This window comes from Tyto alba, unplaced genomic scaffold, assembly GCF_018691265.1.
Source record: "Tyto alba isolate M040663 unplaced genomic scaffold, T.alba_DEE_v4.0 Super-Scaffold_2, whole genome shotgun sequence".
Lineage (NCBI taxonomy): Eukaryota > Metazoa > Chordata > Aves > Strigiformes > Tytonidae > Tyto > Tyto alba.
The window spans coordinates 91,217,884-91,239,150 of record NW_024881282.1 but is presented as its reverse complement, the minus strand read 5'-3'; the positions used below and the strand labels follow the sequence as shown (position 1 = coordinate 91,239,150).

General features: G+C 56.8%; 5 protein-coding genes across 10 annotated transcripts; all 5 read right to left on the bottom strand.

Annotated features, from left to right (window-relative positions):
• Positions 1–51: 51 nt before the first annotated feature.
• On the bottom strand, positions 52–4,592 carry LOC122153409 (arylsulfatase A-like). 2 transcript variants are annotated; one of them, XM_042792319.1, is made up of 5 exons: positions 4,011–4,592; positions 3,509–3,633; positions 3,207–3,334; positions 2,685–2,787; positions 52–2,571 (listed from the first exon to the last, which is right to left on the bottom strand). In XM_042792319.1, the coding sequence occupies exons 1-5, from the start codon at positions 4,058–4,060 to the stop codon at positions 2,270–2,272; spliced, it is 708 nt and encodes a 235-aa protein (XP_042648253.1). In that variant the 5' UTR covers positions 4,061–4,592; the 3' UTR covers positions 52–2,269. The 2 variants fall into 2 exon arrangements, with proteins under 2 accessions (XP_042648253.1, XP_042648254.1); XM_042792320.1 differs by having other exon boundaries at positions 4,200–4,591.
• Positions 4,436–7,300, bottom strand: LOC122153398 (acrosin-like). Of its 2 annotated transcripts, XM_042792300.1 has the most exons (5): positions 6,864–7,300; positions 6,351–6,551; positions 5,768–6,033; positions 5,342–5,487; positions 4,436–4,981 (listed from the first exon to the last, which is right to left on the bottom strand). In XM_042792300.1, the coding sequence occupies exons 1-5, from the start codon at positions 6,932–6,934 to the stop codon at positions 4,628–4,630; spliced, it is 1,038 nt and encodes a 345-aa protein (XP_042648234.1). In that variant the 5' UTR covers positions 6,935–7,300; the 3' UTR covers positions 4,436–4,627. The 2 variants fall into 2 exon arrangements, with proteins under 2 accessions (XP_042648234.1, XP_042648235.1); XM_042792301.1 differs by lacking the exon at positions 6,351–6,551.
• A 95-nt stretch (positions 7,301–7,395) lies between these two features.
• LOC122153411 (arylsulfatase A-like) lies at positions 7,396–11,935 on the bottom strand. Of its 2 annotated transcripts, none has more exons than XM_042792323.1 (5): positions 11,354–11,935; positions 10,853–10,977; positions 10,551–10,678; positions 10,029–10,131; positions 7,396–9,915 (listed from the first exon to the last, which is right to left on the bottom strand). In XM_042792323.1, the coding sequence occupies exons 1-5, from the start codon at positions 11,401–11,403 to the stop codon at positions 9,614–9,616; spliced, it is 708 nt and encodes a 235-aa protein (XP_042648257.1). In that variant the 5' UTR covers positions 11,404–11,935; the 3' UTR covers positions 7,396–9,613. The 2 variants fall into 2 exon arrangements, with proteins under 2 accessions (XP_042648257.1, XP_042648258.1); XM_042792324.1 differs by having other exon boundaries at positions 11,543–11,732.
• LOC122153401 (acrosin-like) lies at positions 11,779–14,957 on the bottom strand. 2 transcript variants are annotated; one of them, XM_042792306.1, is made up of 5 exons: positions 14,207–14,957; positions 13,694–13,894; positions 13,111–13,376; positions 12,685–12,830; positions 11,779–12,324 (listed from the first exon to the last, which is right to left on the bottom strand). In XM_042792306.1, exons 1-5 carry the CDS (start codon positions 14,275–14,277, stop codon positions 11,971–11,973), a joined length of 1,038 nt encoding a protein of 345 aa, XP_042648240.1. In that variant the 5' UTR covers positions 14,278–14,957; the 3' UTR covers positions 11,779–11,970. The 2 variants fall into 2 exon arrangements, with proteins under 2 accessions (XP_042648240.1, XP_042648241.1); XM_042792307.1 differs by lacking the exon at positions 13,694–13,894.
• Positions 14,958–15,096: 139 nt separating this feature from the next.
• On the bottom strand, positions 15,097–21,220 carry LOC122153395 (arylsulfatase A-like). Of its 2 annotated transcripts, XM_042792294.1 has the most exons (9): positions 21,095–21,220; positions 20,739–21,064; positions 20,157–20,397; positions 19,453–19,671; positions 18,819–18,988; positions 18,197–18,321; positions 17,895–18,022; positions 17,373–17,475; positions 15,097–17,259 (listed from the first exon to the last, which is right to left on the bottom strand). In XM_042792294.1, the coding sequence occupies exons 2-9, from the start codon at positions 21,011–21,013 to the stop codon at positions 16,958–16,960; spliced, it is 1,563 nt and encodes a 520-aa protein (XP_042648228.1). In that variant the 5' UTR covers positions 21,014–21,064; positions 21,095–21,220; the 3' UTR covers positions 15,097–16,957. The 2 variants fall into 2 exon arrangements, with proteins under 2 accessions (XP_042648228.1, XP_042648229.1); XM_042792295.1 differs by lacking the exon at positions 19,453–19,671 and having other exon boundaries at positions 20,739–21,218.
• Between the last annotated feature and the right edge of the window lie 47 nt (positions 21,221–21,267).

The following is a 21,267-nucleotide window of genomic DNA, read 5'->3' as shown; positions in this document are numbered from 1 at the left end:
CAGCCTTTTGCCACCAGGTCCTTCCCAAAAACAGACACCAGAGAACACAACTACCGCAGGCAGTATGCACAAGTTTGGGTGTTGTAGAGCCAATCTGGTTACAGCCGCTGCAGGCAAGCAGTGATGTGCAAGGCAAATAAGCCAAGCAGACCCAAGCAACGTCAACCTTCGTGCACACAGCACAGTGAAACGCAGATGCAGGACAGTCCACACTGGCTATGTCAGCCATAGCAACATCCACTGACAGGCTTCATGTCCTTGCTGTCTATGAGTTCTGTTGCTGCTCTGGGACAAGGTAGACAAGGGCAGTTGTGGCACCCGGTATGCGTGGCCAAGGTCTTGCAATTTCAAGCTCTAGAAAAGAAGGATGCTCCTGCTTTCATCCTCACTCTCCATTCAGCTCCACTCTCCACATGCCATTCTCCGTGACTTTGGTAAATCCTGTATCAGCCTAATCTCATCAGGCTCCCTTCCACAGCAGATGGTGGAGCCTTGCTCACCTGATGGAGCACAGGGCAGTCATGGGAGAAAAGCAGGAGCCAGCCACGTGCGCTGCCTTTGCTGAGTGGGGCTAGGTTCCTGGAGGTGGTAGCTTGAAGAACGGCAGCCTCAACGCTTGTGAAAAGTGCAGGAGCTTCCTGCTGCCGTCCTGGCTTGTGTGGATATATGTAAGGCACACAACTGAGTGCACAACCTGGTCCTTAGGATGGCAGGCCAGGCTCTGTCTGAAAATGGAATAGCTGCTATCAAGGCCCTACAGGCAGCAGGACTGGGCCTCAAACTGAACTCAAGGCTGATTTGTTTTTTGAAAATTGACCTGAAGGTGGTGCCCCATATCTGCTTAGAGCAGGCAGAAGAAGGCCTTAGAGAAGACTTGTCTTCTGTGGATACTCTGCTATTCCAGCACCAGATTTTGGACGTGGTTAAAGGAGAATTATGTGAGAGGTGGCCACACTTCACAGATACATGAAGGAATGGTTGGGGTCATTTTGGGGAGAGGAGTCTGGCAGGGACAGCAGTAGCCAGGAAACCACATCAGTAATGCCACAGAAGTCCAAGGTGATCTAACTAATGTCACCTGGGACACCAAATCTGTTCACAAGCCTAGCTAACCTGGGAGCAAGGGGGAAAAAACAATCACAGGTAGGTCCCTCATTTGGGAGGACACAAGGGTGGAGAAAGGGAGCACTCAAGGCAGGTGAGTGGGATATAAAAGCATGGAAAATGGAGAGAAAGGGGGATCAAGGAGCCAGTCACCCCTAAGCTGCTAGTTGGATTGCTTGTTTGGCTGAGCCTTGCACGTAACCACCACAACCCGTCCTACCTTCTTGTTGAGAGTGATTCCAAACCTTTCTCTGTGCGGCTCCGCTCTGTCCCCGGGGTGGGGTGGGCCCAGAGGCCTGGCTGCTAGCAATGGCAGGAGGGAACACAGGTCGGGGGACCCCCCAGTTGGAAACACCCAGTGTCTAGGGCCAGCGACTGGTGGGAGCGCTGTGTGCATGTGCAAGTCACTGGGAAACTTGGAGCTGGACTAGCTCACAAGCAAGAGGAGACAGACCCTTTCAGTCATGTGGATGGCATGTGGTTGCCGCCCACCTGATTGATCAGCCCCAAGATCCACAGACCTTACAAGAGGACCAATCCTGACAACCACTGGCCACATCTCCACCTCCTGGAGTCATGAAGGACTTGGAGGTACTTAAGCACACATACCCCAAGCTGCTTTCCACCTAGGCATGTCCATTCTGCACTAGCTGCACAAGGTCCTGCCTCTGAAGCTGCCAGGACCATCCATGCCATCCTCCTCTTGCTGTGTTCTTGGCCCCTGGCGAGTGATGGTGCTGCAGCTTCCAGCTCTGTTCTTACTCAGAGGTGCAGAGCATGTCTCCAGCTGAGCTGGGAGCTCTGAACACTGGGGCATGCCCTTTGCTTCACCTTGATTGTGGTTTGAAAGGAGTTGTTCTGGCTCTGGAGATGACGATGTACCATGATCCCACCCTGAACAAGTCAGGGTTTCTGTCAAGAGGCCTTAGCTTGGACATCCAACGCAGAGCATAGGATCCACTGACCTGCGCTCCTAGCAGGGTTGGTAATCTCCCCAACCCACAGTTGGCTACCCCAGCACTCTATTAGACAGAGGTGTCACTGAGCCAAAGCTGCAGGGTAGCTCTAAGGCTGAGCTTGGTTAGTTGGGGACAGAGGGGGTGTTTGGTGGGTCCTGGATAGCGTTCCAGTGTGGAACAACTGAAGGGGATGGAGCAGCAAGAAGCTAGGAGCAGTAGCAGCAGGAAGGCTTAGGAGTGCAGTTTGGTACGCAGCAGGGCTGCAGGGCGGGATCCCTGCCCTTCCTGATCTGGCTTTCTCCAAACCCCATTTGCTGCTCCAAAAGCACTTTCCGCAGTTTGATCTCCTTCAGGACTTGCAGAACCTCCGGCCCTGCGCCACTCTGCAGCAGATCATAGTTCTCAGCTGGGTCTGACTCCAAGTCAAAGAGCAGCGGGGGCAAGTGAGGGGTCAGCGGGGTCAGCCCGTGGCAGGCCTGGTCTGGGGTCGTATCGCTGTGAAAGGAACCTGCAAAAGAGACCCCCAGGCATAGCCCAGTTTCTTCTCTTTGAGGTTTGGACAGCAAAACCATATGGGACTTCACAAAGTCGACTGTGTAGATAAGAGGAGGCAGCACTAACCTTGTGTGAAGTAATGGGCCTTGTACTTCCCAAGCCTGACAGCAAAGGGGCCGTGCAGCGGATCAGGGGATGGCGGGTAGAAGAACATTGTCTGCCGAGGACTCTGCGGGAAGTAGCAGAACTAAGCTCACCTGTGCAGCCATGAGGCTGAAGAAAAGTCTGGAACATGACCAGGCAGAGACTCCAGGGAGTCACACAGGAGCCCTGATACTACAGCAAGAACATGGCCAGAGAGGGGGGAAGCTGACGAGCAGCAGCATCCTGTTTGTTCCCTACTCCAAGCTACTGGGGCTGTCCATCCACTGCGCCCATGGGGGTTTGGCCCAGCAATATGTTGCAGTTGTCAGAGCAGAGCAGCCTGGGGAAGCCGAGGAATTCCATGGCATGACCCAGGCCAGACAAAAGGTCCCAGCTCATGGATCTCCCCTGACCCCCAGCTGGTTGTACTCATCAGGCACACAGCTTCAGCCCCACACCCAGCTTTCATGCACAATGCCAGCTGAACCAGCCCGCAGGACTCACCTTCCCTGACCCAAACAGCACTGGACTCAGGTCATAGCCATCCAGGGCAACTTTGGGAAGAGCTGCTCCAGCCAGGGTAGCCAGTGTTGGCAGGATGTCCAGGGTGCTTGCCAGTTCATGTGTCACTCCTGTCACCCACCACAGCAAGGCACAAGAAAAGGTTCAAGCACCTGATCCCACTTCAATCCCGCCGTCCTCACCTCTCTCCAGTCCTCTGCTTGTTCCTGGGCAGCCAAGCTGCCATGACACCCTGCCTTGGCTGGCATCAGCATGCAAAAGGCACAAGCAGTGCCAAGTCTTACCTGGAGTGATATGGCCTGGCCAATAAGCCACTGCTGGTTCCCGCATGCCACCTTCGTATGTTGTGCCCTTCCCACACTTCAGAAGGCCAGAACTGCCTCCACGTGCCATCCGCAAGGTGGATGGGCTGCAAGAGAGAACCACCTACCCTCGGTTTCACAGGCTCACACTACCCCTTCCCTGATGCTGCCAATGGGGCCATGACAAGTGAGACATGGTGCCAGCTAGTGACACCGCCATCCTTTTCAGCCTCATAAGGCAGGAGACACGGGGCAGGTAAAGAAGCCAAGGTGTGTGAGACTCTTAAGCAGGGCACCAGACCAATGCCACTCACACAAAGGGAACCGGGGTATATTTGGGCTGCTGCACGCTCCTGGACTGAACCCTGTGAAGTTTCTGCCCACAAGGGAAGGGCATTGCTGAATCACAGGAACAAGGACTGCACTGGGTCCTCTCCAGAGCAGCACCCACCTCTTGCCTTACTTCAGGTCACCGGGGTCTCACCTGGCAATGCCACACCACATCCCTTTTGTTCCAGACAACCAATGCCTCATTCCAGTTCCCCCATACCATGGCAGCCGAATCTTATGTCGGTAATTTCTCTTGTTATGCTCAGAATTATCCCGTGATATGTTCAGTTAGCTATGGTTTATGCCAGGCCCAGATCATCAGCTTGTGTGCCTTAATGCATACCCGAAAGTTTCTGCATGTCACGTCAATTTTTCCTCTTTTCTTTCTAGCCATGATATGCCAGTCTCCTCCATCCCATGGTGACTCTAAGCATCATCCTCTCTGACCAGGCAGAGTTTTGGCCCCTTTTGTGGCTCTTTCCCTTTGTGCCCCACTTGTCTGCCCGCAGCCGCATTGTGCAGGTGCCAGGCATGGAAGTCCCTGCCTTGCACTGGAGACTGAATTGGCCTGAAGTATGGTTAGCTGTGAAAACTGGTGAGTTTATTTCAAGAACTGTGTCAACTTCAGCACTGGTGTGTGCTCGGAGGAGCGTGGGCAGGACGGAGCAGGCCTTTGACACTGAGGCTGCCTTTGGCTCAGCAGGCAGTGCCCCAGAAAGAAATGGTCGTGGTACGCTGCAAGCCTGCACTGGATCCTCTTCATCCTGTTGCTCAAGCCTTTTTTTCCTTTAGGAACAGCAGGAGCTCCTGCGCCCGAGAAAAGAATTCCACCAGCTTCCCAAGGGGAAAGGGGCAGGAGCTAAACTTGCCCGATTGTGTTGGTGTTGGCCTCTGATAAGGGGTTGAGGCAGTGAGAAAATGACTCCATGCCCCTGATGTTGGAGAAGCCCTTGCTGCTGAGCGAAATCCCATCTGTGTCAGGATCCAGTCGTAGAAGTGCTGAGTGGAGGTGTAGATTCCAGGCCGTTTCGCTCTCGCACAGCCTTTCCCCCAGCTGGTCACTCCAACAAGCCAGAAGTAGTCAGCATTTTTATCTTTGCAGACGAGAGGACCACCGCTGTCACCCTGCAGCGGAGGAGAGAGGATGAAGGGGGTGTTAGGTGGCCACTGTCAGCACTAGGGCTGGCTGCTTCTCTCCCACAGCACCTGCCAGCGCTGTATTCACTGCACAGAAAGGCTCTGCAGCTGCTGGAGCCTACAGAAACTTTTCTAGGAAGAAGCCACAGGCCTGTAAGGCAGGGTGTGCTCTCTCTCCTCTCTGCACTGTGATGCTGGATGTGTGGAAGGGGGATGTTCCAGGATTGGGATCTGGGCCTACGGGCTGCCAGCAGCACCGGATGGGCTTTCTGGGCAGAGTCCCCGGCCTCTGAGACAGATGGGGCACTGGGCGAGAACCTGCAGAGAGGGAAGGGGAGGTGAGCCTACCTGGCAGGTGTCAATGCCGCCCTGCGGGTAGCCAGCACACAGGTTGTGGGTGTGGACGGCTCCTCTGTACCACTGGCTGCTGTTACAGAGGTTGACATCGATGAGGGGGACCCTGGCTTCCTGCAGGACAGCAGTTGATCCTCCAGCTGTGAGCACAGAAAGGAGGTAACACTCAGGAGGTTGTTGCCAGTTCTCCTTCCCTGCCTGGGTGAACCCCTTCCCTAGGGCTCGGCTTTGTGTCGTGAGAGGCACTGTACCGGTGTTTCCCTTCTGTCTGGCTTTGGGTAGTGGGCCAGGCCCATCTCTCTACAGGCATACGTCCCTACATGCCGACTCTGGCTTTTGCCTCTGCTGTGAGGAAGCCCAGCCCGCCTCCCCGGTGTGCCGAGCTTGCACTTGGGACACAAGGATTCTGCAGGAACTTACATTTTGCATGTGTGGAACCCCAGCCACTGACGTAGCAGTCTGTCAGCTCTGACACTTTCAGCCAGGCGTTGGGCACACAGGCAAGCTGTACATAGTAGCCACACTGTACAGGCTGGTCCAATTCCAGCAACGCAATGTCGTTCCTCTGCGAGATACTACTATAGCGTTGGTGAGCCACCAGCCGCCTAATACCGCGCACTTGGGACTCAGGGCCCAGCTGAGTCAAGTAGGTGGTCCCGACCACCACACGCCACGTCCTGATGTCCCTGGAAGGCAGATGGAGAGAGGGCTTAAAGGGAGCAGAGACATGTGCTGCAGCAGCCCAGCAGTTCCCTGCGTTCTGCTTCACAGGGGAGAGAGAAAAGCAGCGCTACAGAAGGTGCGACTGCCCTAGCATGCCTTCAGCTCGAGGCATGTCGAGCCGGAGGCTGCGAGGAAGCAGTGGCAGCAGCGCAGCCTCCTCCTGAACAGTCTCTCAGCCGGGCTCTGCAGTGCTGGAAACGGGATGGGAGTAGCAGGTGGTGCTGCGGACAGGGCACCTGTGAGTGCTGTGGGGATATCCCCGTTCCCTGGTCCTCCTTACCTGGCCTCGACGAAGCAGTGGGCTGCTGTGAGAACCCACTGTGGGCTGATGAGGGACCCTCCGCATATATGCCCCACACCTGCTAGCCAGGGATTCTGGATGCTGACGATCCAGGGCCAGGCCCCTGGGTGGGAGCTTGTGCCACCCACGACACGCGACATGCCGTAGTAAGAAGCCATGGGCCGGAGCCCGCAGGTCCCTCTGTAACCAGAAACTCGTTACCGTCCTGTTCGATGACTCGCTGCTGTTCAGGCTGAAGCTCAGCCATCCTCCCTCCCCACAGGTGTTGCACGGACAGCAGGGCCAGGGAAGCCCGTGCGGCGTGCGGACGTTGGCCCGTTCCTGCCTTAGCCCCGTAGACGAGCTGGGCCAGCAGCCTGAGTGCTGCAAGGAACCGAGGCTTCCACGTGGGGTTCGGGAAGCTGTGGTGTGGCCACGGGGGACAAGCAGGCACCCTCCAGTGAAGCCCACAAGGGTTGCCCCAGCTCCCTCCCAGAGCCTCGGGCCACTTACCCACAGTTGTCCCATGTGCCACGCGCAGGCCAGCACACGGCCAGCAGGACGAGGAGGGGGAGCAAGCGCATCGCTACCAGCAGCACGTGCGGGCTGTAGGAACCGAGGGCTCGTTGCCAGTGGCGCAGCAGCCGACACAGTGCCCGCAGCACTCACGTTGCCCGCGGTGCCCTCAGCAACAGGGCTGATGTCACAGAGTCACTGGTTCCGGGTGCTAGGCACGGTGGCCCCTTGGGGGGGGACGGGGACGGGGACGGGGGGGACGGGGCAGGTTCGAAGCAGGAGGGGAGGCAGAAGCCGGGATCGGACGCCCCCGGCAGACCCCCACCCACTGCTCTGCCTGCGGGATGAGGGTGTGTAGGCCCCGTGGCAGGCAGCAGCGCCTGGCTCCAAGCACTGCCTGCTCATGGCTAGCAGGAAAAAAACAAGTGTGGCATCACAGCCTCTTTGGGAAGTTCATTCACTGCCACCCCGCTCTCTGCAGCCTTTTGCCACCAGGTCCTTCCCAAAAACAGACACCAGAGAACACAACTACCGCAGGCAGTATGCACAAGTTTGGGTGTTGTAGAGCCAATCTGGTTACAGCCGCTGCAGGCAAGCAGTGATGTGCAAGGCAAATAAGCCAAGCAGACCCAAGCAACGTCAACCTTCGTGCACACAGCACAGTGAAACGCAGATGCAGGACAGTCCACACTGGCTATGTCAGCCATAGCAACATCCACTGACAGGCTTCATGTCCTTGCTGTCTATGAGTTCTGTTGCTGCTCTGGGACAAGGTAGACAAGGGCAGTTGTGGCACCCGGTATGCGTGGCCAAGGTCTTGCAATGTCAAGCTCTAGAAAAGAAGGATGCTCCTGCTTTCATCCTCACTCTCCATTCAGCTCCACTCTCCACATGCCATTCTCCGTGACTTTGGTAAATCCTGTATCAGCCTAATCTCATCAGGCTCCCTTCCACAGCAGATGGTGGAGCCTTGCTCACCTGATGGAGCACAGGGCAGTCATGGGAGAAAAGCAGGAGCCAGCCACGTGCGCTGCCTTTGCTGAGTGGGGCTAGGTTCCTGGAGGTGGTAGCTTGAAGAACGGCAGCCTCAACGCTTGTGAAAAGTGCAGGAGCTTCCTGCTGCCGTCCTGGCTTGTGTGGATATATGTAAGGCACACAACTGAGTGCACAACCTGGTCCTTAGGATGGCAGGCCAGGCTCTGTCTGAAAATGGAATAGCTGCTATCAAGGCCCTACAGGCAGCAGGACTGGGCCTCAAACTGAACTCAAGGCTGATTTGTTTTTTGAAAATTGACCTGAAGGTGGTGCCCCATATCTGCTTAGAGCAGGCAGAAGAAGGCCTTAGAGAAGACTTGTCTTCTGTGGATACTCTGCTATTCCAGCACCAGATTTTGGACGTGGTTAAAGGAGAATTATGTGAGAGGTGGCCACACTTCACAGATACATGAAGGAATGGTTGGGGTCATTTTGGGGAGAGGAGTCTGGCAGGGACAGCAGTAGCCAGGAAACCACATCAGTAATGCCACAGAAGTCCAAGGTGATCTAACTAATGTCACCTGGGACACCAAATCTGTTCACAAGCCTAGCTAACCTGGGAGCAAGGGGGAAAAAACAATCACAGGTAGGTCCCTCATTTGGGAGGACACAAGGGTGGAGAAAGGGAGCACTCAAGGCAGGTGAGTGGGATATAAAAGCATGGAAAATGGAGAGAAAGGGGGATCAAGGAGCCAGTCACCCCTAAGCTGCTAGTTGGATTGCTTGTTTGGCTGAGCCTTGCACGTAACCACCACAACCCGTCCTACCTTCTTGTTGAGAGTGATTCCAAACCTTTCTCTGTGCGGCTCCGCTCTGTCCCCGGGGTGGGGTGGGCCCAGAGGCCTGGCTGCTAGCAATGGCAGGAGGGAACACAGGTCGGGGGACCCCCCAGTTGGAAACACCCAGTGTCTAGGGCCAGCGACTGGTGGGAGCGCTGTGTGCATGTGCAAGTCACTGGGAAACTTGGAGCTGGACTAGCTCACAAGCAAGAGGAGACAGACCCTTTCAGTCATGTGGATGGCATGTGGTTGCCGCCCACCTGATTGATCAGCCCCAAGATCCACAGACCTTACAAGAGGACCAATCCTGACAACCACTGGCCACATCTCCACCTCCTGGAGTCATGAAGGACTTGGAGGTACTTAAGCACACATACCCCAAGCTGCTTTCCACCTAGGCATGTCCATTCTGCACTAGCTGCACAAGGTCCTGCCTCTGAAGCTGCCAGGACCATCCATGCCATCCTCCTCTTGCTGTGTTCTTGGCCCCTGGCGAGTGATGGTGCTGCAGCTTCCAGCTCTGTTCTTACTCAGAGGTGCAGAGCATGTCTCCAGCTGAGCTGGGAGCTCTGAACACTGGGGCATGCCCTTTGCTTCACCTTGATTGTGGTTTGAAAGGAGTTGTTCTGGCTCTGGAGATGACGATGTACCATGATCCCACCCTGAACAAGTCAGGGTTTCTGTCAAGAGGCCTTAGCTTGGACATCCAACGCAGAGCATAGGATCCACTGACCTGCGCTCCTAGCAGGGTTGGTAATCTCCCCAACCCACAGTTGGCTACCCCAGCACTCTATTAGACAGAGGTGTCACTGAGCCAAAGCTGCAGGGTAGCTCTAAGGCTGAGCTTGGTTAGTTGGGGACAGAGGGGGTGTTTGGTGGGTCCTGGATAGCGTTCCAGTGTGGAACAACTGAAGGGGATGGAGCAGCAAGAAGCTAGGAGCAGTAGCAGCAGGAAGGCTTAGGAGTGCAGTTTGGTACGCAGCAGGGCTGCAGGGCGGGATCCCTGCCCTTCCTGATCTGGCTTTCTCCAAACCCCATTTGCTGCTCCAAAAGCACTTTCCGCAGTTTGATCTCCTTCAGGACTTGCAGAACCTCCGGCCCTGCGCCACTCTGCAGCAGATCATAGTTCTCAGCTGGGTCTGACTCCAAGTCAAAGAGCAGCGGGGGCAAGTGAGGGGTCAGCGGGGTCAGCCCGTGGCAGGCCTGGTCTGGGGTCGTATCGCTGTGAAAGGAACCTGCAAAAGAGACCCCCAGGCATAGCCCAGTTTCTTCTCTTTGAGGTTTGGACAGCAAAACCATATGGGACTTCACAAAGTCGACTGTGTAGATAAGAGGAGGCAGCACTAACCTTGTGTGAAGTAATGGGCCTTGTACTTCCCAAGCCTGACAGCAAAGGGGCCGTGCAGCGGATCAGGGGATGGCGGGTAGAAGAACATTGTCTGCCGAGGACTCTGCGGGAAGTAGCAGAACTAAGCTCACCTGTGCAGCCATGAGGCTGAAGAAAAGTCTGGAACATGACCAGGCAGAGACTCCAGGGAGTCACACAGGAGCCCTGATACTACAGCAAGAACATGGCCAGAGAGGGGGGAAGCTGACGAGCAGCAGCATCCTGTTTGTTCCCTACTCCAAGCTACTGGGGCTGTCCATCCACTGCGCCCATGGGGGTTTGGCCCAGCAATATGTTGCAGTTGTCAGAGCAGAGCAGCCTGGGGAAGCCGAGGAATTCCATGGCATGACCCAGGCCAGACAAAAGGTCCCAGCTCATGGATCTCCCCTGACCCCCAGCTGGTTGTACTCATCAGGCACACAGCTTCAGCCCCACACCCAGCTTTCATGCACAATGCCAGCTGAACCAGCCCGCAGGACTCACCTTCCCTGACCCAAACAGCACTGGACTCAGGTCATAGCCATCCAGGGCAACTTTGGGAAGAGCTGCTCCAGCCAGGGTAGCCAGTGTTGGCAGGATGTCCAGGGTGCTTGCCAGTTCATGTGTCACTCCTGTCACCCACCACAGCAAGGCACAAGAAAAGGTTCAAGCACCTGATCCCACTTCAATCCCGCCGTCCTCACCTCTCTCCAGTCCTCTGCTTGTTCCTGGGCAGCCAAGCTGCCATGACACCCTGCCTTGGCTGGCATCAGCATGCAAAAGGCACAAGCAGTGCCAAGTCTTACCTGGAGTGATATGGCCTGGCCAATAAGCCACTGCTGGTTCCCGCATGCCACCTTCGTATGTTGTGCCCTTCCCACACTTCAGAAGGCCAGAACTGCCTCCACGTGCCATCCGCAAGGTGGATGGGCTGCAAGAGAGAACCACCTACCCTCGGTTTCACAGGCTCACACTACCCCTTCCCTGATGCTGCCAATGGGGCCATGACAAGTGAGACATGGTGCCAGCTAGTGACACCGCCATCCTTTTCAGCCTCATAAGGCAGGAGACACGGGGCAGGTAAAGAAGCCAAGGTGTGTGAGACTCTTAAGCAGGGCACCAGACCAATGCCACTCACACAAAGGGAACCGGGGTATATTTGGGCTGCTGCACGCTCCTGGACTGAACCCTGTGAAGTTTCTGCCCACAAGGAAGGGCATTGCTGAATCACAGGAACAAGGACTGCACTGGGTCCTCTCCAGAGCAGCACCCACCTCTTGCCTTACTTCAGGTCACCGGGGTCTCACCTGGCAATGCCACACCACATCCCTTTTGTTCCAGACAACCAATGCCTCATTCCAGTTCCCCCATACCATGGCAGCCGAATCTTATGTCGGTAATTTCTCTTGTTATGCTCAGAATTATCCCGTGATATGTTCAGTTAGCTATGGTTTATGCCAGGCCCAGATCATCAGCTTGTGTGCCTTAATGCATACCCGAAAGTTTCTGCATGTCACGTCAATTTTTCCTCTTTTCTTTCTAGCCATGATATGCCAGTCTCCTCCATCCCATGGTGACTCTAAGCATCATCCTCTCTGACCAGGCAGAGTTTTGGCCCCTTTTGTGGCTCTTTCCCTTTGTGCCCCACTTGTCTGCCCGCAGCCGCATTGTGCAGGTGCCAGGCATGGAAGTCCCTGCCTTGCACTGGAGACTGAATTGGCCTGAAGTATGGTTAGCTGTGAAAACTGGTGAGTTTATTTCAAGAACTGTGTCAACTTCAGCACTGGTGTGTGCTCGGAGGAGCGTGGGCAGGACGGAGCAGGCCTTTGACACTGAGGCTGCCTTTGGCTCAGCAGGCAGTGCCCCAGAAAGAAATGGTCGTGGTACGCTGCAAGCCTGCACTGGATCCTCTTCATCCTGTTGCTCAAGCCTTTTTTTCCTTTAGGAACAGCAGGAGCTCCTGCGCCCGAGAAAAGAATTCCACCAGCTTCCCAAGGGGAAAGGGGCAGGAGCTAAACTTGCCCGATTGTGTTGGTGTTGGCCTCTGATAAGGGGTTGAGGCAGTGAGAAAATGACTCCATGCCCCTGATGTTGGAGAAGCCCTTGCTGCTGAGCGAAATCCCATCTGTGTCAGGATCCAGTCGTAGAAGTGCTGAGTGGAGGTGTAGATTCCAGGCCGTTTCGCTCTCGCACAGCCTTTCCCCCAGCTGGTCACTCCAACAAGCCAGAAGTAGTCAGCATTTTTATCTTTGCAGACGAGAGGACCACCGCTGTCACCCTGCAGCGGAGGAGAGAGGATGAAGGGGGTGTTAGGTGGCCACTGTCAGCACTAGGGCTGGCTGCTTCTCTCCCACAGCACCTGCCAGCGCTGTATTCACTGCACAGAAAGGCTCTGCAGCTGCTGGAGCCTACAGAAACTTTTCTAGGAAGAAGCCACAGGCCTGTAAGGCAGGGTGTGCTCTCTCTCCTCTCTGCACTGTGATGCTGGATGTGTGGAAGGGGGATGTTCCAGGATTGGGATCTGGGCCTACGGGCTGCCAGCAGCACCGGATGGGCTTTCTGGGCAGAGTCCCCGGCCTCTGAGACAGATGGGGCACTGGGCGAGAACCTGCAGAGAGGGAAGGGGAGGTGAGCCTACCTGGCAGGTGTCAATGCCGCCCTGCGGGTAGCCAGCACACAGGTTGTGGGTGTGGACGGCTCCTCTGTACCACTGGCTGCTGTTACAGAGGTTGACATCGATGAGGGGGACCCTGGCTTCCTGCAGGACAGCAGTTGATCCTCCAGCTGTGAGCACAGAAAGGAGGTAACACTCAGGAGGTTGTTGCCAGTTCTCCTTCCCTGCCTGGGTGAACCCCTTCCCTAGGGCTCGGCTTTGTGTCGTGAGAGGCACTGTACCGGTGTTTCCCTTCTGTCTGGCTTTGGGTAGTGGGCCAGGCCCATCTCTCTACAGGCATACGTCCCTACATGCCGACTCTGGCTTTTGCCTCTGCTGTGAGGAAGCCCAGCCCGCCTCCCCGGTGTGCCGAGCTTGCACTTGGGACACAAGGATTCTGCAGGAACTTACATTTTGCATGTGTGGAACCCCAGCCACTGACGTAGCAGTCTGTCAGCTCTGACACTTTCAGCCAGGCGTTGGGCACACAGGCAAGCTGTACATAGTAGCCACACTGTACAGGCTGGTCCAATTCCAGCAACGCAATGTCGTTCCTCTGCGAGATACTACTATAGCGTTGGTGAGCCACCAGCCGCCTAATACCGCGCACTTGGGACTCAGGGCCCAGCTGAGTCAAGTAGGTGGTCCCGACCACCACACGCCACGTCCTGATGTCCCTGGAAGGCAGATGGAGAGAGGGCTTAAAGGGAGCAGAGACATGTGCTGCAGCAGCCCAGCAGTTCCCTGCGTTCTGCTTCACAGGGGAGAGAGAAAAGCAGCGCTACAGAAGGTGCGACTGCCCTAGCATGCCTTCAGCTCGAGGCATGTCGAGCCGGAGGCTGCGAGGAAGCAGTGGCAGCAGCGCAGCCTCCTCCTGAACAGTCTCTCAGCCGGGCTCTGCAGTGCTGGAAACGGGATGGGAGTAGCAGGTGGTGCTGCGGACAGGGCACCTGTGAGTGCTGTGGGGATATCCCCGTTCCCTGGTCCTCCTTACCTGGCCTCGACGAAGCAGTGGGCTGCTGTGAGAACCCACTGTGGGCTGATGAGGGACCCTCCGCATATATGCCCCACACCTGCTAGCCAGGGATTCTGGATGCTGACGATCCAGGGCCAGGCCCCTGGGTGGGAGCTTGTGCCACCCACGACACGCGACATGCCGTAGTAAGAAGCCATGGGCCGGAGCCCGCAGGTCCCTCTGTAACCAGAAACTCGTTACCGTCCTGTTCGATGACTCGCTGCTGTTCAGGCTGAAGCTCAGCCATCCTCCCTCCCCACAGGTGTTGCACGGACAGCAGGGCCAGGGAAGCCCGTGCGGCGTGCGGACGTTGGCCCGTTCCTGCCTTAGCCCCGTAGACGAGCTGGGCCAGCAGCCTGAGTGCTGCAAGGAACCGAGGCTTCCACGTGGGGTTCGGGAAGCTGTGGTGTGGCCACGGGGGACAAGCAGGCACCCTCCAGTGAAGCCCACAAGGGTTGCCCCAGCTCCCTCCCAGAGCCTCGGGCCACTTACCCACAGTTGTCCCATGTGCCACGCGCAGGCCAGCACACGGCCAGCAGGACGAGGAGGGGGAGCAAGCGCATCGCTACCAGCAGCACGTGCGGGCTGTAGGAACCGAGGGCTCGTTGCCAGTGGCGCAGCAGCCGACACAGTGCCCGCAGCACTCACGTTGCCCGCGGTGCCCTCAGCAACAGGGCTGATGTCACAGAGTCACTGGTTCCGGGTGCTAGGCACGGTGGCCCCTTGGGGGGGGACGGGGACGGGGACGGGGGGGACGGGGCAGGTTCGAAGCAGGAGGGGAGGCAGAAGCCGGGATCGGACGCCCCCGGCAGACCCCCACCCACTGCTCTGCCTGCGGGATGAGGGTGTGTAGGCCCCGTGGCAGGCAGCAGCGCCTGGCTCCAAGCACTGCCTGCTCATGGCTAGCAGGAAAAAAACAAGTGTGGCATCACAGCCTCTTTGGGAAGTTCATTCACTGCCACCCCGCTCTCTGCAGCCTTTTGCCACCAGGTCCTTCCCAAAAACAGACACCAGAGAACACAACTACCGCAGGCAGTATGCACAAGTTTGGGTGTTGTAGAGCCAATCTGGTTACAGCCGCTGCAGGCAAGCAGTGATGTGCAAGGCAAATAAGCCAAGCAGACCCAAGCAACGTCAACCTTCGTGCACACAGCACAGTGAAACGCAGATGCAGGACAGTCCACACTGGCTATGTCAGCCATAGCAACATCCACTGACAGGCTTCATGTCCTTGCTGTCTATGAGTTCTAGTTGCTGCTCTGGGACAAGGTAGACAAGGGCAGTTGTGGCACCCGGTATGCGTGGCCAAGGTCTTGCAATTTCAAGCTCTAGAAAAGAAGGATGCTCCTGCTTTCATCCTCACTCTCCATTCAGCTCCACTCTCCACATGCCATTCTCCGTGACTTTGGTAAATCCTGTATCAGCCTAATCTCATCAGGCTCCCTTCCACAGCAGATGGTGGAGCCTTGCTCACCTGATGGAGCACAGGGCAGTCATGGGAGAAAAGCAGGAGCCAGCCACGTGCGCTGCCTTTGCTGAGTGGGGCTAGGTTCCTGGAGGTGGTAGCTTGAAGAACGGCAGCCTCAACGCTTGTGAAAAGTGCAGGAGCTTCCTGCTGCCGTCCTGGCTTGTGTGGATATATGTAAGGCACACAACTGAGTGCACAACCTGGTCCTTAGGATGGCAGGCCAGGCTCTGTCTGAAAATGGAATAGCTGCTATCAAGGCCCTACAGGCAGCAGGACTGGGCCTCAAACTGAACTCAAGGCTGATTTGTTTTTTGAAAATTGACCTGAAGGTGGTGCCCCATATCTGCTTAGAGCAGGCAGAAGAAGGCCTTAGAGAAGACTTGTCTTCTGTGGATACTCTGCTATTCCAGCACCAGATTTTGGACGTGGTTAAAGGAGAATTATGTGAGAGGTGGCCACACTTCACAGATACATGAAGGAATGGTTGGGGTCATTTTGGGGAGAGGAGTCTGGCAGGGACAGCAGTAGCCAGGAAACCACATCAGTAATGCCACAGAAGTCCAAGGTGATCTAACTAATGTCACCTGGGACACCAAATCTGTTCACAAGCCTAGCTAACCTGGGAGCAAGGGGGAAAAAACAATCACAGGTAGGTCCCTCATTTGGGAGGACACAAGGGTGGAGAAAGGGAGCACTCAAGGCAGGTGAGTGGGATATAAAAGCATGGAAAATGGAGAGAAAGGGGGATCAAGGAGCCAGTCACCCCTAAGCTGCTAGTTGGATTGCTTGTTTGGCTGAGCCTTGCACGTAACCACCACAACCCGTCCTACCTTCTTGTTGAGAGTGATTCCAAACCTTTCTCTGTGCGGCTCCGCTCTGTCCCCGGGGTGGGGTGGGCCCAGAGGCCTGGCTGCTAGCAATGGCAGGAGGGAACACAGGTCGGGGGACCCCCCAGTTGGAAACACCCAGTGTCTAGGGCCAGCGACTGGTGGGAGCGCTGTGTGCATGTGCAAGTCACTGGGAAACTTGGAGCTGGACTAGCTCACAAGCAAGAGGAGACAGACCCTTTCAGTCATGTGGATGGCATGTGGTTGCCGCCCACCTGATTGATCAGCCCCAAGATCCACAGACCTTACAAGAGGACCAATCCTGACAACCACTGGCCACATCTCCACCTCCTGGAGTCATGAAGGACTTGGAGGTACTTAAGCACACATACCCCAAGCTGCTTTCCACCTAGGCATGTCCATTCTGCACTAGCTGCACAAGGTCCTGCCTCTGAAGCTGCCAGGACCATCCATGCCATCCTCCTCTTGCTGTGTTCTTGGCCCCTGGCGAGTGATGGTGCTGCAGCTTCCAGCTCTGTTCTTACTCAGAGGTGCAGAGCATGTCTCCAGCTGAGCTGGGAGCTCTGAACACTGGGGCATGCCCTTTGCTTCACCTTGATTGTGGTTTGAAAGGAGTTGTTCTGGCTCTGGAGATGACGATGTACCATGATCCCACCCTGAACAAGTCAGGGTTTCTGTCAAGAGGCCTTAGCTTGGACATCCAACGCAGAGCATAGGATCCACTGACCTGCGCTCCTAGCAGGGTTGGTAATCTCCCCAACCCACAGTTGGCTACCCCAGCACTCTATTAGACAGAGGTGTCACTGAGCCAAAGCTGCAGGGTAGCTCTAAGGCTGAGCTTGGTTAGTTGGGGACAGAGGGGGTGTTTGGTGGGTCCTGGATAGCGTTCCAGTGTGGAACAACTGAAGGGGATGGAGCAGCAAGAAGCTAGGAGCAGTAGCAGCAGGAAGGCTTAGGAGTGCAGTTTGGTACGCAGCAGGGCTGCAGGGCGGGATCCCTGCCCTTCCTGATCTGGCTTTCTCCAAACCCCATTTGCTGCTCCAAAAGCACTTTCCGCAGTTTGATCTCCTTCAGGACTTGCAGAACCTCCGGCCCTGCGCCACTCTGCAGCAGATCATAGTTCTCAGCTGGGTCTGACTCCAAGTCAAAGAGCAGCGGGGGCAAGTGAGGGGTCAGCGGGGTCAGCCCGTGGCAGGCCTGGTCTGGGGTCGTATCGCTGTGAAAGGAACCTGCAAAAGAGACCCCCAGGCATAGCCCAGTTTCTTCTCTTTGAGGTTTGGACAGCAAAACCATATGGGACTTCACAAAGTCGACTGTGTAGATAAGAGGAGGCAGCACTAACCTTGTGTGAAGTAATGGGCCTTGTACTTCCCAAGCCTGACAGCAAAGGGGCCGTGCAGCGGATCAGGGGATGGCGGGTAGAAGAACATTGTCTGCCGAGGACTCTGCGGGAAGTAGCAGAACTAAGCTCACCTGTGCAGCCATGAGGCTGAAGAAAAGTCTGGAACATGACCAGGCAGAGACTCCAGGGAGTCACACAGGAGCCCTGATACTACAGCAAGAACATGGCCAGAGAGGGGGGAAGCTGACGAGCAGCAGCATCCTGTTTGTTCCCTACTCCAAGCTACTGGGGCTGTCCATCCACTGCGCCCATGGGGGTTTGGCCCAGCAATATGTTGCAGTTGTCAGAGCAGAGCAGCCTGGGGAAGCCGAGGAATTCCATGGCATGACCCAGGCCAGACAAAAGGTCCCAGCTCATGGATCTCCCCTGACCCCCAGCTGGTTGTACTCATCAGGCACACAGCTTCAGCCCCACACCCAGCTTTCATGCACAATGCCAGCTGAACCAGCCCGCAGGACTCACCTTCCCTGACCCAAACAGCACTGGACTCAGGTCATAGCCATCCAGGGCAACTTTGGGAAGAGCTGCTCCAGCCAGGGTAGCCAGTGTTGGCAGGATGTCCAGGGTGCTTGCCAGTTCATGTGTCACTCCTGTCACCCACCACAGCAAGGCACAAGAAAAGGTTCAAGCACCTGATCCCACTTCAATCCCGCCGTCCTCACCTCTCTCCAGTCCTCTGCTTGTTCCTGGGCAGCCAAGCTGCCATGACACCCTGCCTTGGCTGGCATCAGCATGCAAAAGGCACAAGCAGTGCCAAGTCTTACCTGGAGTGATATGGCCTGGCCAATAAGCCACTGCTGGTTCCCGCATGCCACCTTCGTATGTTGTGCCCTTCCCACACTTCAGAAGGCCAGAACTGCCTCCACGTGCCATCCGCAAGGTGGATGGGCTGCAAGAGAGAACCACCTACCCTCAGGTTTCACAGGCTCACACTACCCCTTCCCTGATGCTGCCAATGGGGCCATGACAAGTGAGACATGGTGCCAGCTAGTGACACCGCCATCCTTTTCAGCCTCATAAGGCAGGAGACACGGGGCAGGTAAAGAAGCCAAGGTGTGTGAGACTCTTAAGCAGGGCACCAGACCAGTGCCACTCACACAAAGGGAACCGGGGTATATTTGGGCTGCTGCACGCTCCTGGACTGAACCCTGTGAAGTTTCTGCCCACAAGGAAGGGCATTGCTGAATCACAGGAACAAGGACTGCACTGGGTCCTCTCCAGAGCAGCACCCACCTCTTGCCTTACTTCAGGTCACCGGGGTCTCACCTGGCAATGCCACACCACATCCCTTTTGTTCCAGACAACCAATGCCTCATTCCTAGTTCCCCCATACCATGGCAGCCGAATCTTATTAGTGACAAAATCCCTGCTGCTGAGCCTACTCACCCATTGTCAGAGGTGAAAAACACCAAGGTCGTGTTTGCAAGACCATTTTCCTGCAGTGTCTGCAGCAGCTGTCCCACTGAGCCGTCAAACTCCAAGAGCGCATCACCAAACGGCCCACGCCGTGACTGCCCTGCATACTCCTGGCTTGCAAATTGAGGGTAGTGTGTATGCTGGAGAAAGGGTAGAGAAGACGGCTGTGCAAACTCCTAGAGCTGCATCTGGTTCCCAGTTCACCCGGGGACAGTAAGCACCCCAGCCTGGACACAGAGAAATGTGACAATAGCCATGAGATGAGAGGAGGCTTCTCCCCAAGCTTTGGAAGCATCTCTCAGAAATGGCACAAAGGAGCTGAGCCCCAGGAGAGGACATGGAGCCCCAGAGCAGGAAGTTTTCCCAGGTGGGCTCCTGGCCCAAAGAAGCAGGCAGAACTCCAGAAAGAAGCAGCCCAAGAACATTATCAAAGCCATGCAAGACCTGAGCATGGGAACAGCAACCCCAGATCATCCAAAAGCAGGTATCGACTGCTCAGCACAGCCCTGGGGCTGCAGGAGCTGAGATGCTTCTCTGCTCTCCCCACAGGACAAAGGCTCCCTTCCCCACCCTTGGGCCCAGAGCAGCCCTCTCCCTCTCCTACGTGGGAAGCATAGTAGAGCAGGAAGGGGAGGCCTCGTCGGGCACAGTCAGCGATGAAGTCTCGGGAGAATTTGTTGTAGAGTGGCACCAGATCAGGGAAAGAGACTGGCTGCTGCACAATGCTCTGGTTCCAGAGCAGTGGGACTGGCACCAAGCCTTGGTCACAAGTCCCAAAACACTTGACGTCAGGTGGGAAGCAGGTGAGATTCTGGCAAGGGCCCTGGAGAGAACAAATGACACTTTGTCTTCTACCTACGTTGCAGGACGGTGAGGGGAAGGGAGCAAAGAGTCTCACAGTGGCCCACTACCAGGTCCCACGGGCACCCTTTGGGCAACCACTCCCAGAAGCAAAGGGGTCTGTGCCCACCCTAGAATCGTCCAAGGACCATGCTGCCCCAACATAATTTTCTCCTGACAGCAACTCAGATGTTTCTTTGTAGCCCAGAAGCTGACCCTTCCTCCCTTGACAAAGGGTGTATGTACCCTCACGCAACTACCACCTATGTTGTACAAAACTGCCCCATCAGCCAAGCATCTCAGAGATGGGCTTTCCCCACCAGCACCCCTCTCCCCGGCCTGCAGTCACCCGCACCCATCTGCTCCGGCAAGAACTTGAGAGCCTGTGTGCTCTCAAGCAAGCTTCATCTTTCAGGCACTCCCCCAGCCATCCCCAAGACACCCTTGGCGGCTTGACAGGCCTCTCACCTGGTCATGAGAGTAGGGCACACCCAAGAAGTGGTCAAAGCCCTGATGAATGGGCAGAAGGGAGCCGTTAATCCCCAGGCCAAGGTGCCACTTGCCAACCATGGCTGTGGCATAGCCCTCAGCCTTCAGCACTTCAGCAATGGTGACCTCAGACAGCGGCAGGCCTCCCCGTGAGTCTGGGCTGAACACACCAGGGTAAACCCCGGAGCGCATCTGGAACCGGCCTGTCAGCAGGGCTGCCCTACAGGTGAAAGGGAGAGAAGGCAGGCATCACACTGGGTGCAGCGCAGGTCGCGGTGCTCAGCCTCCACAGAGAGTGCCCCGTTCTCTGGCACCTGGCAGCTTGGCTCGCCGGCCTCACAGCTGCCACTGTCGCCTCCCCGGCCTGCTGGGAAGCTCCATCAGTCCCCTCACAGAGCAGTTGGACCCCGGGGCCTCCTGGCACACGGCAGGTTTGTCAACCACCCGTTCCTCCCAGTGCTGCAGCTCCCCAGCTGGGTGCCGAGCCGTGCTTCCTCCAAACCTGCCGCGGGGCCCTGCAGCAGCCACCAGGCAGAGCGGCAGGAGCAGCAGCGGACGTACCGGGACGGGCTGCACACCGGGGAGCTGCTGTAGAAGTCGGTGAACCGCAGCCCTCGGGAAGCCATCCGGTCCAGGCTGGGCGTGGCCGAAGAAGGATGCCCGTAGCTGCCCAGGTCTCCGAAGCCCAGGTCATCCGCCAGCAACAGGACGAAGCTGGGGCGGGCGCCGGCCGCTCCGCGCAAGGCGAGCAGCACCAGAGCCCACGGCAGGCCCCGGCCCCACGGCCCCATGGCGCTGCCGCCCGGCGAGGCCCCGCCGACACGCGCGGTCAGCATGGGCTACAGGGCCACTACGTGGGCTACTACGGGTCCGTGTTCGAGCCCGGCAGCGATGCGATGCGGCGGCAGCGATGCGATGCGGCGGCAGCGATGCGAGACCCCGGCGGAACCCGCAGCCCCAGCACCGGCCGGGCAGGGCCCGCAGCTCCGCCACCGACGGAGCCCGACAGGCGCGGGCAGCCACGCGACCCGCCCCCCGCCGCGGGGCATGCCGGGAGTTGTAGTCCGCGCCGCCGCCGGTCCCTCGCCGC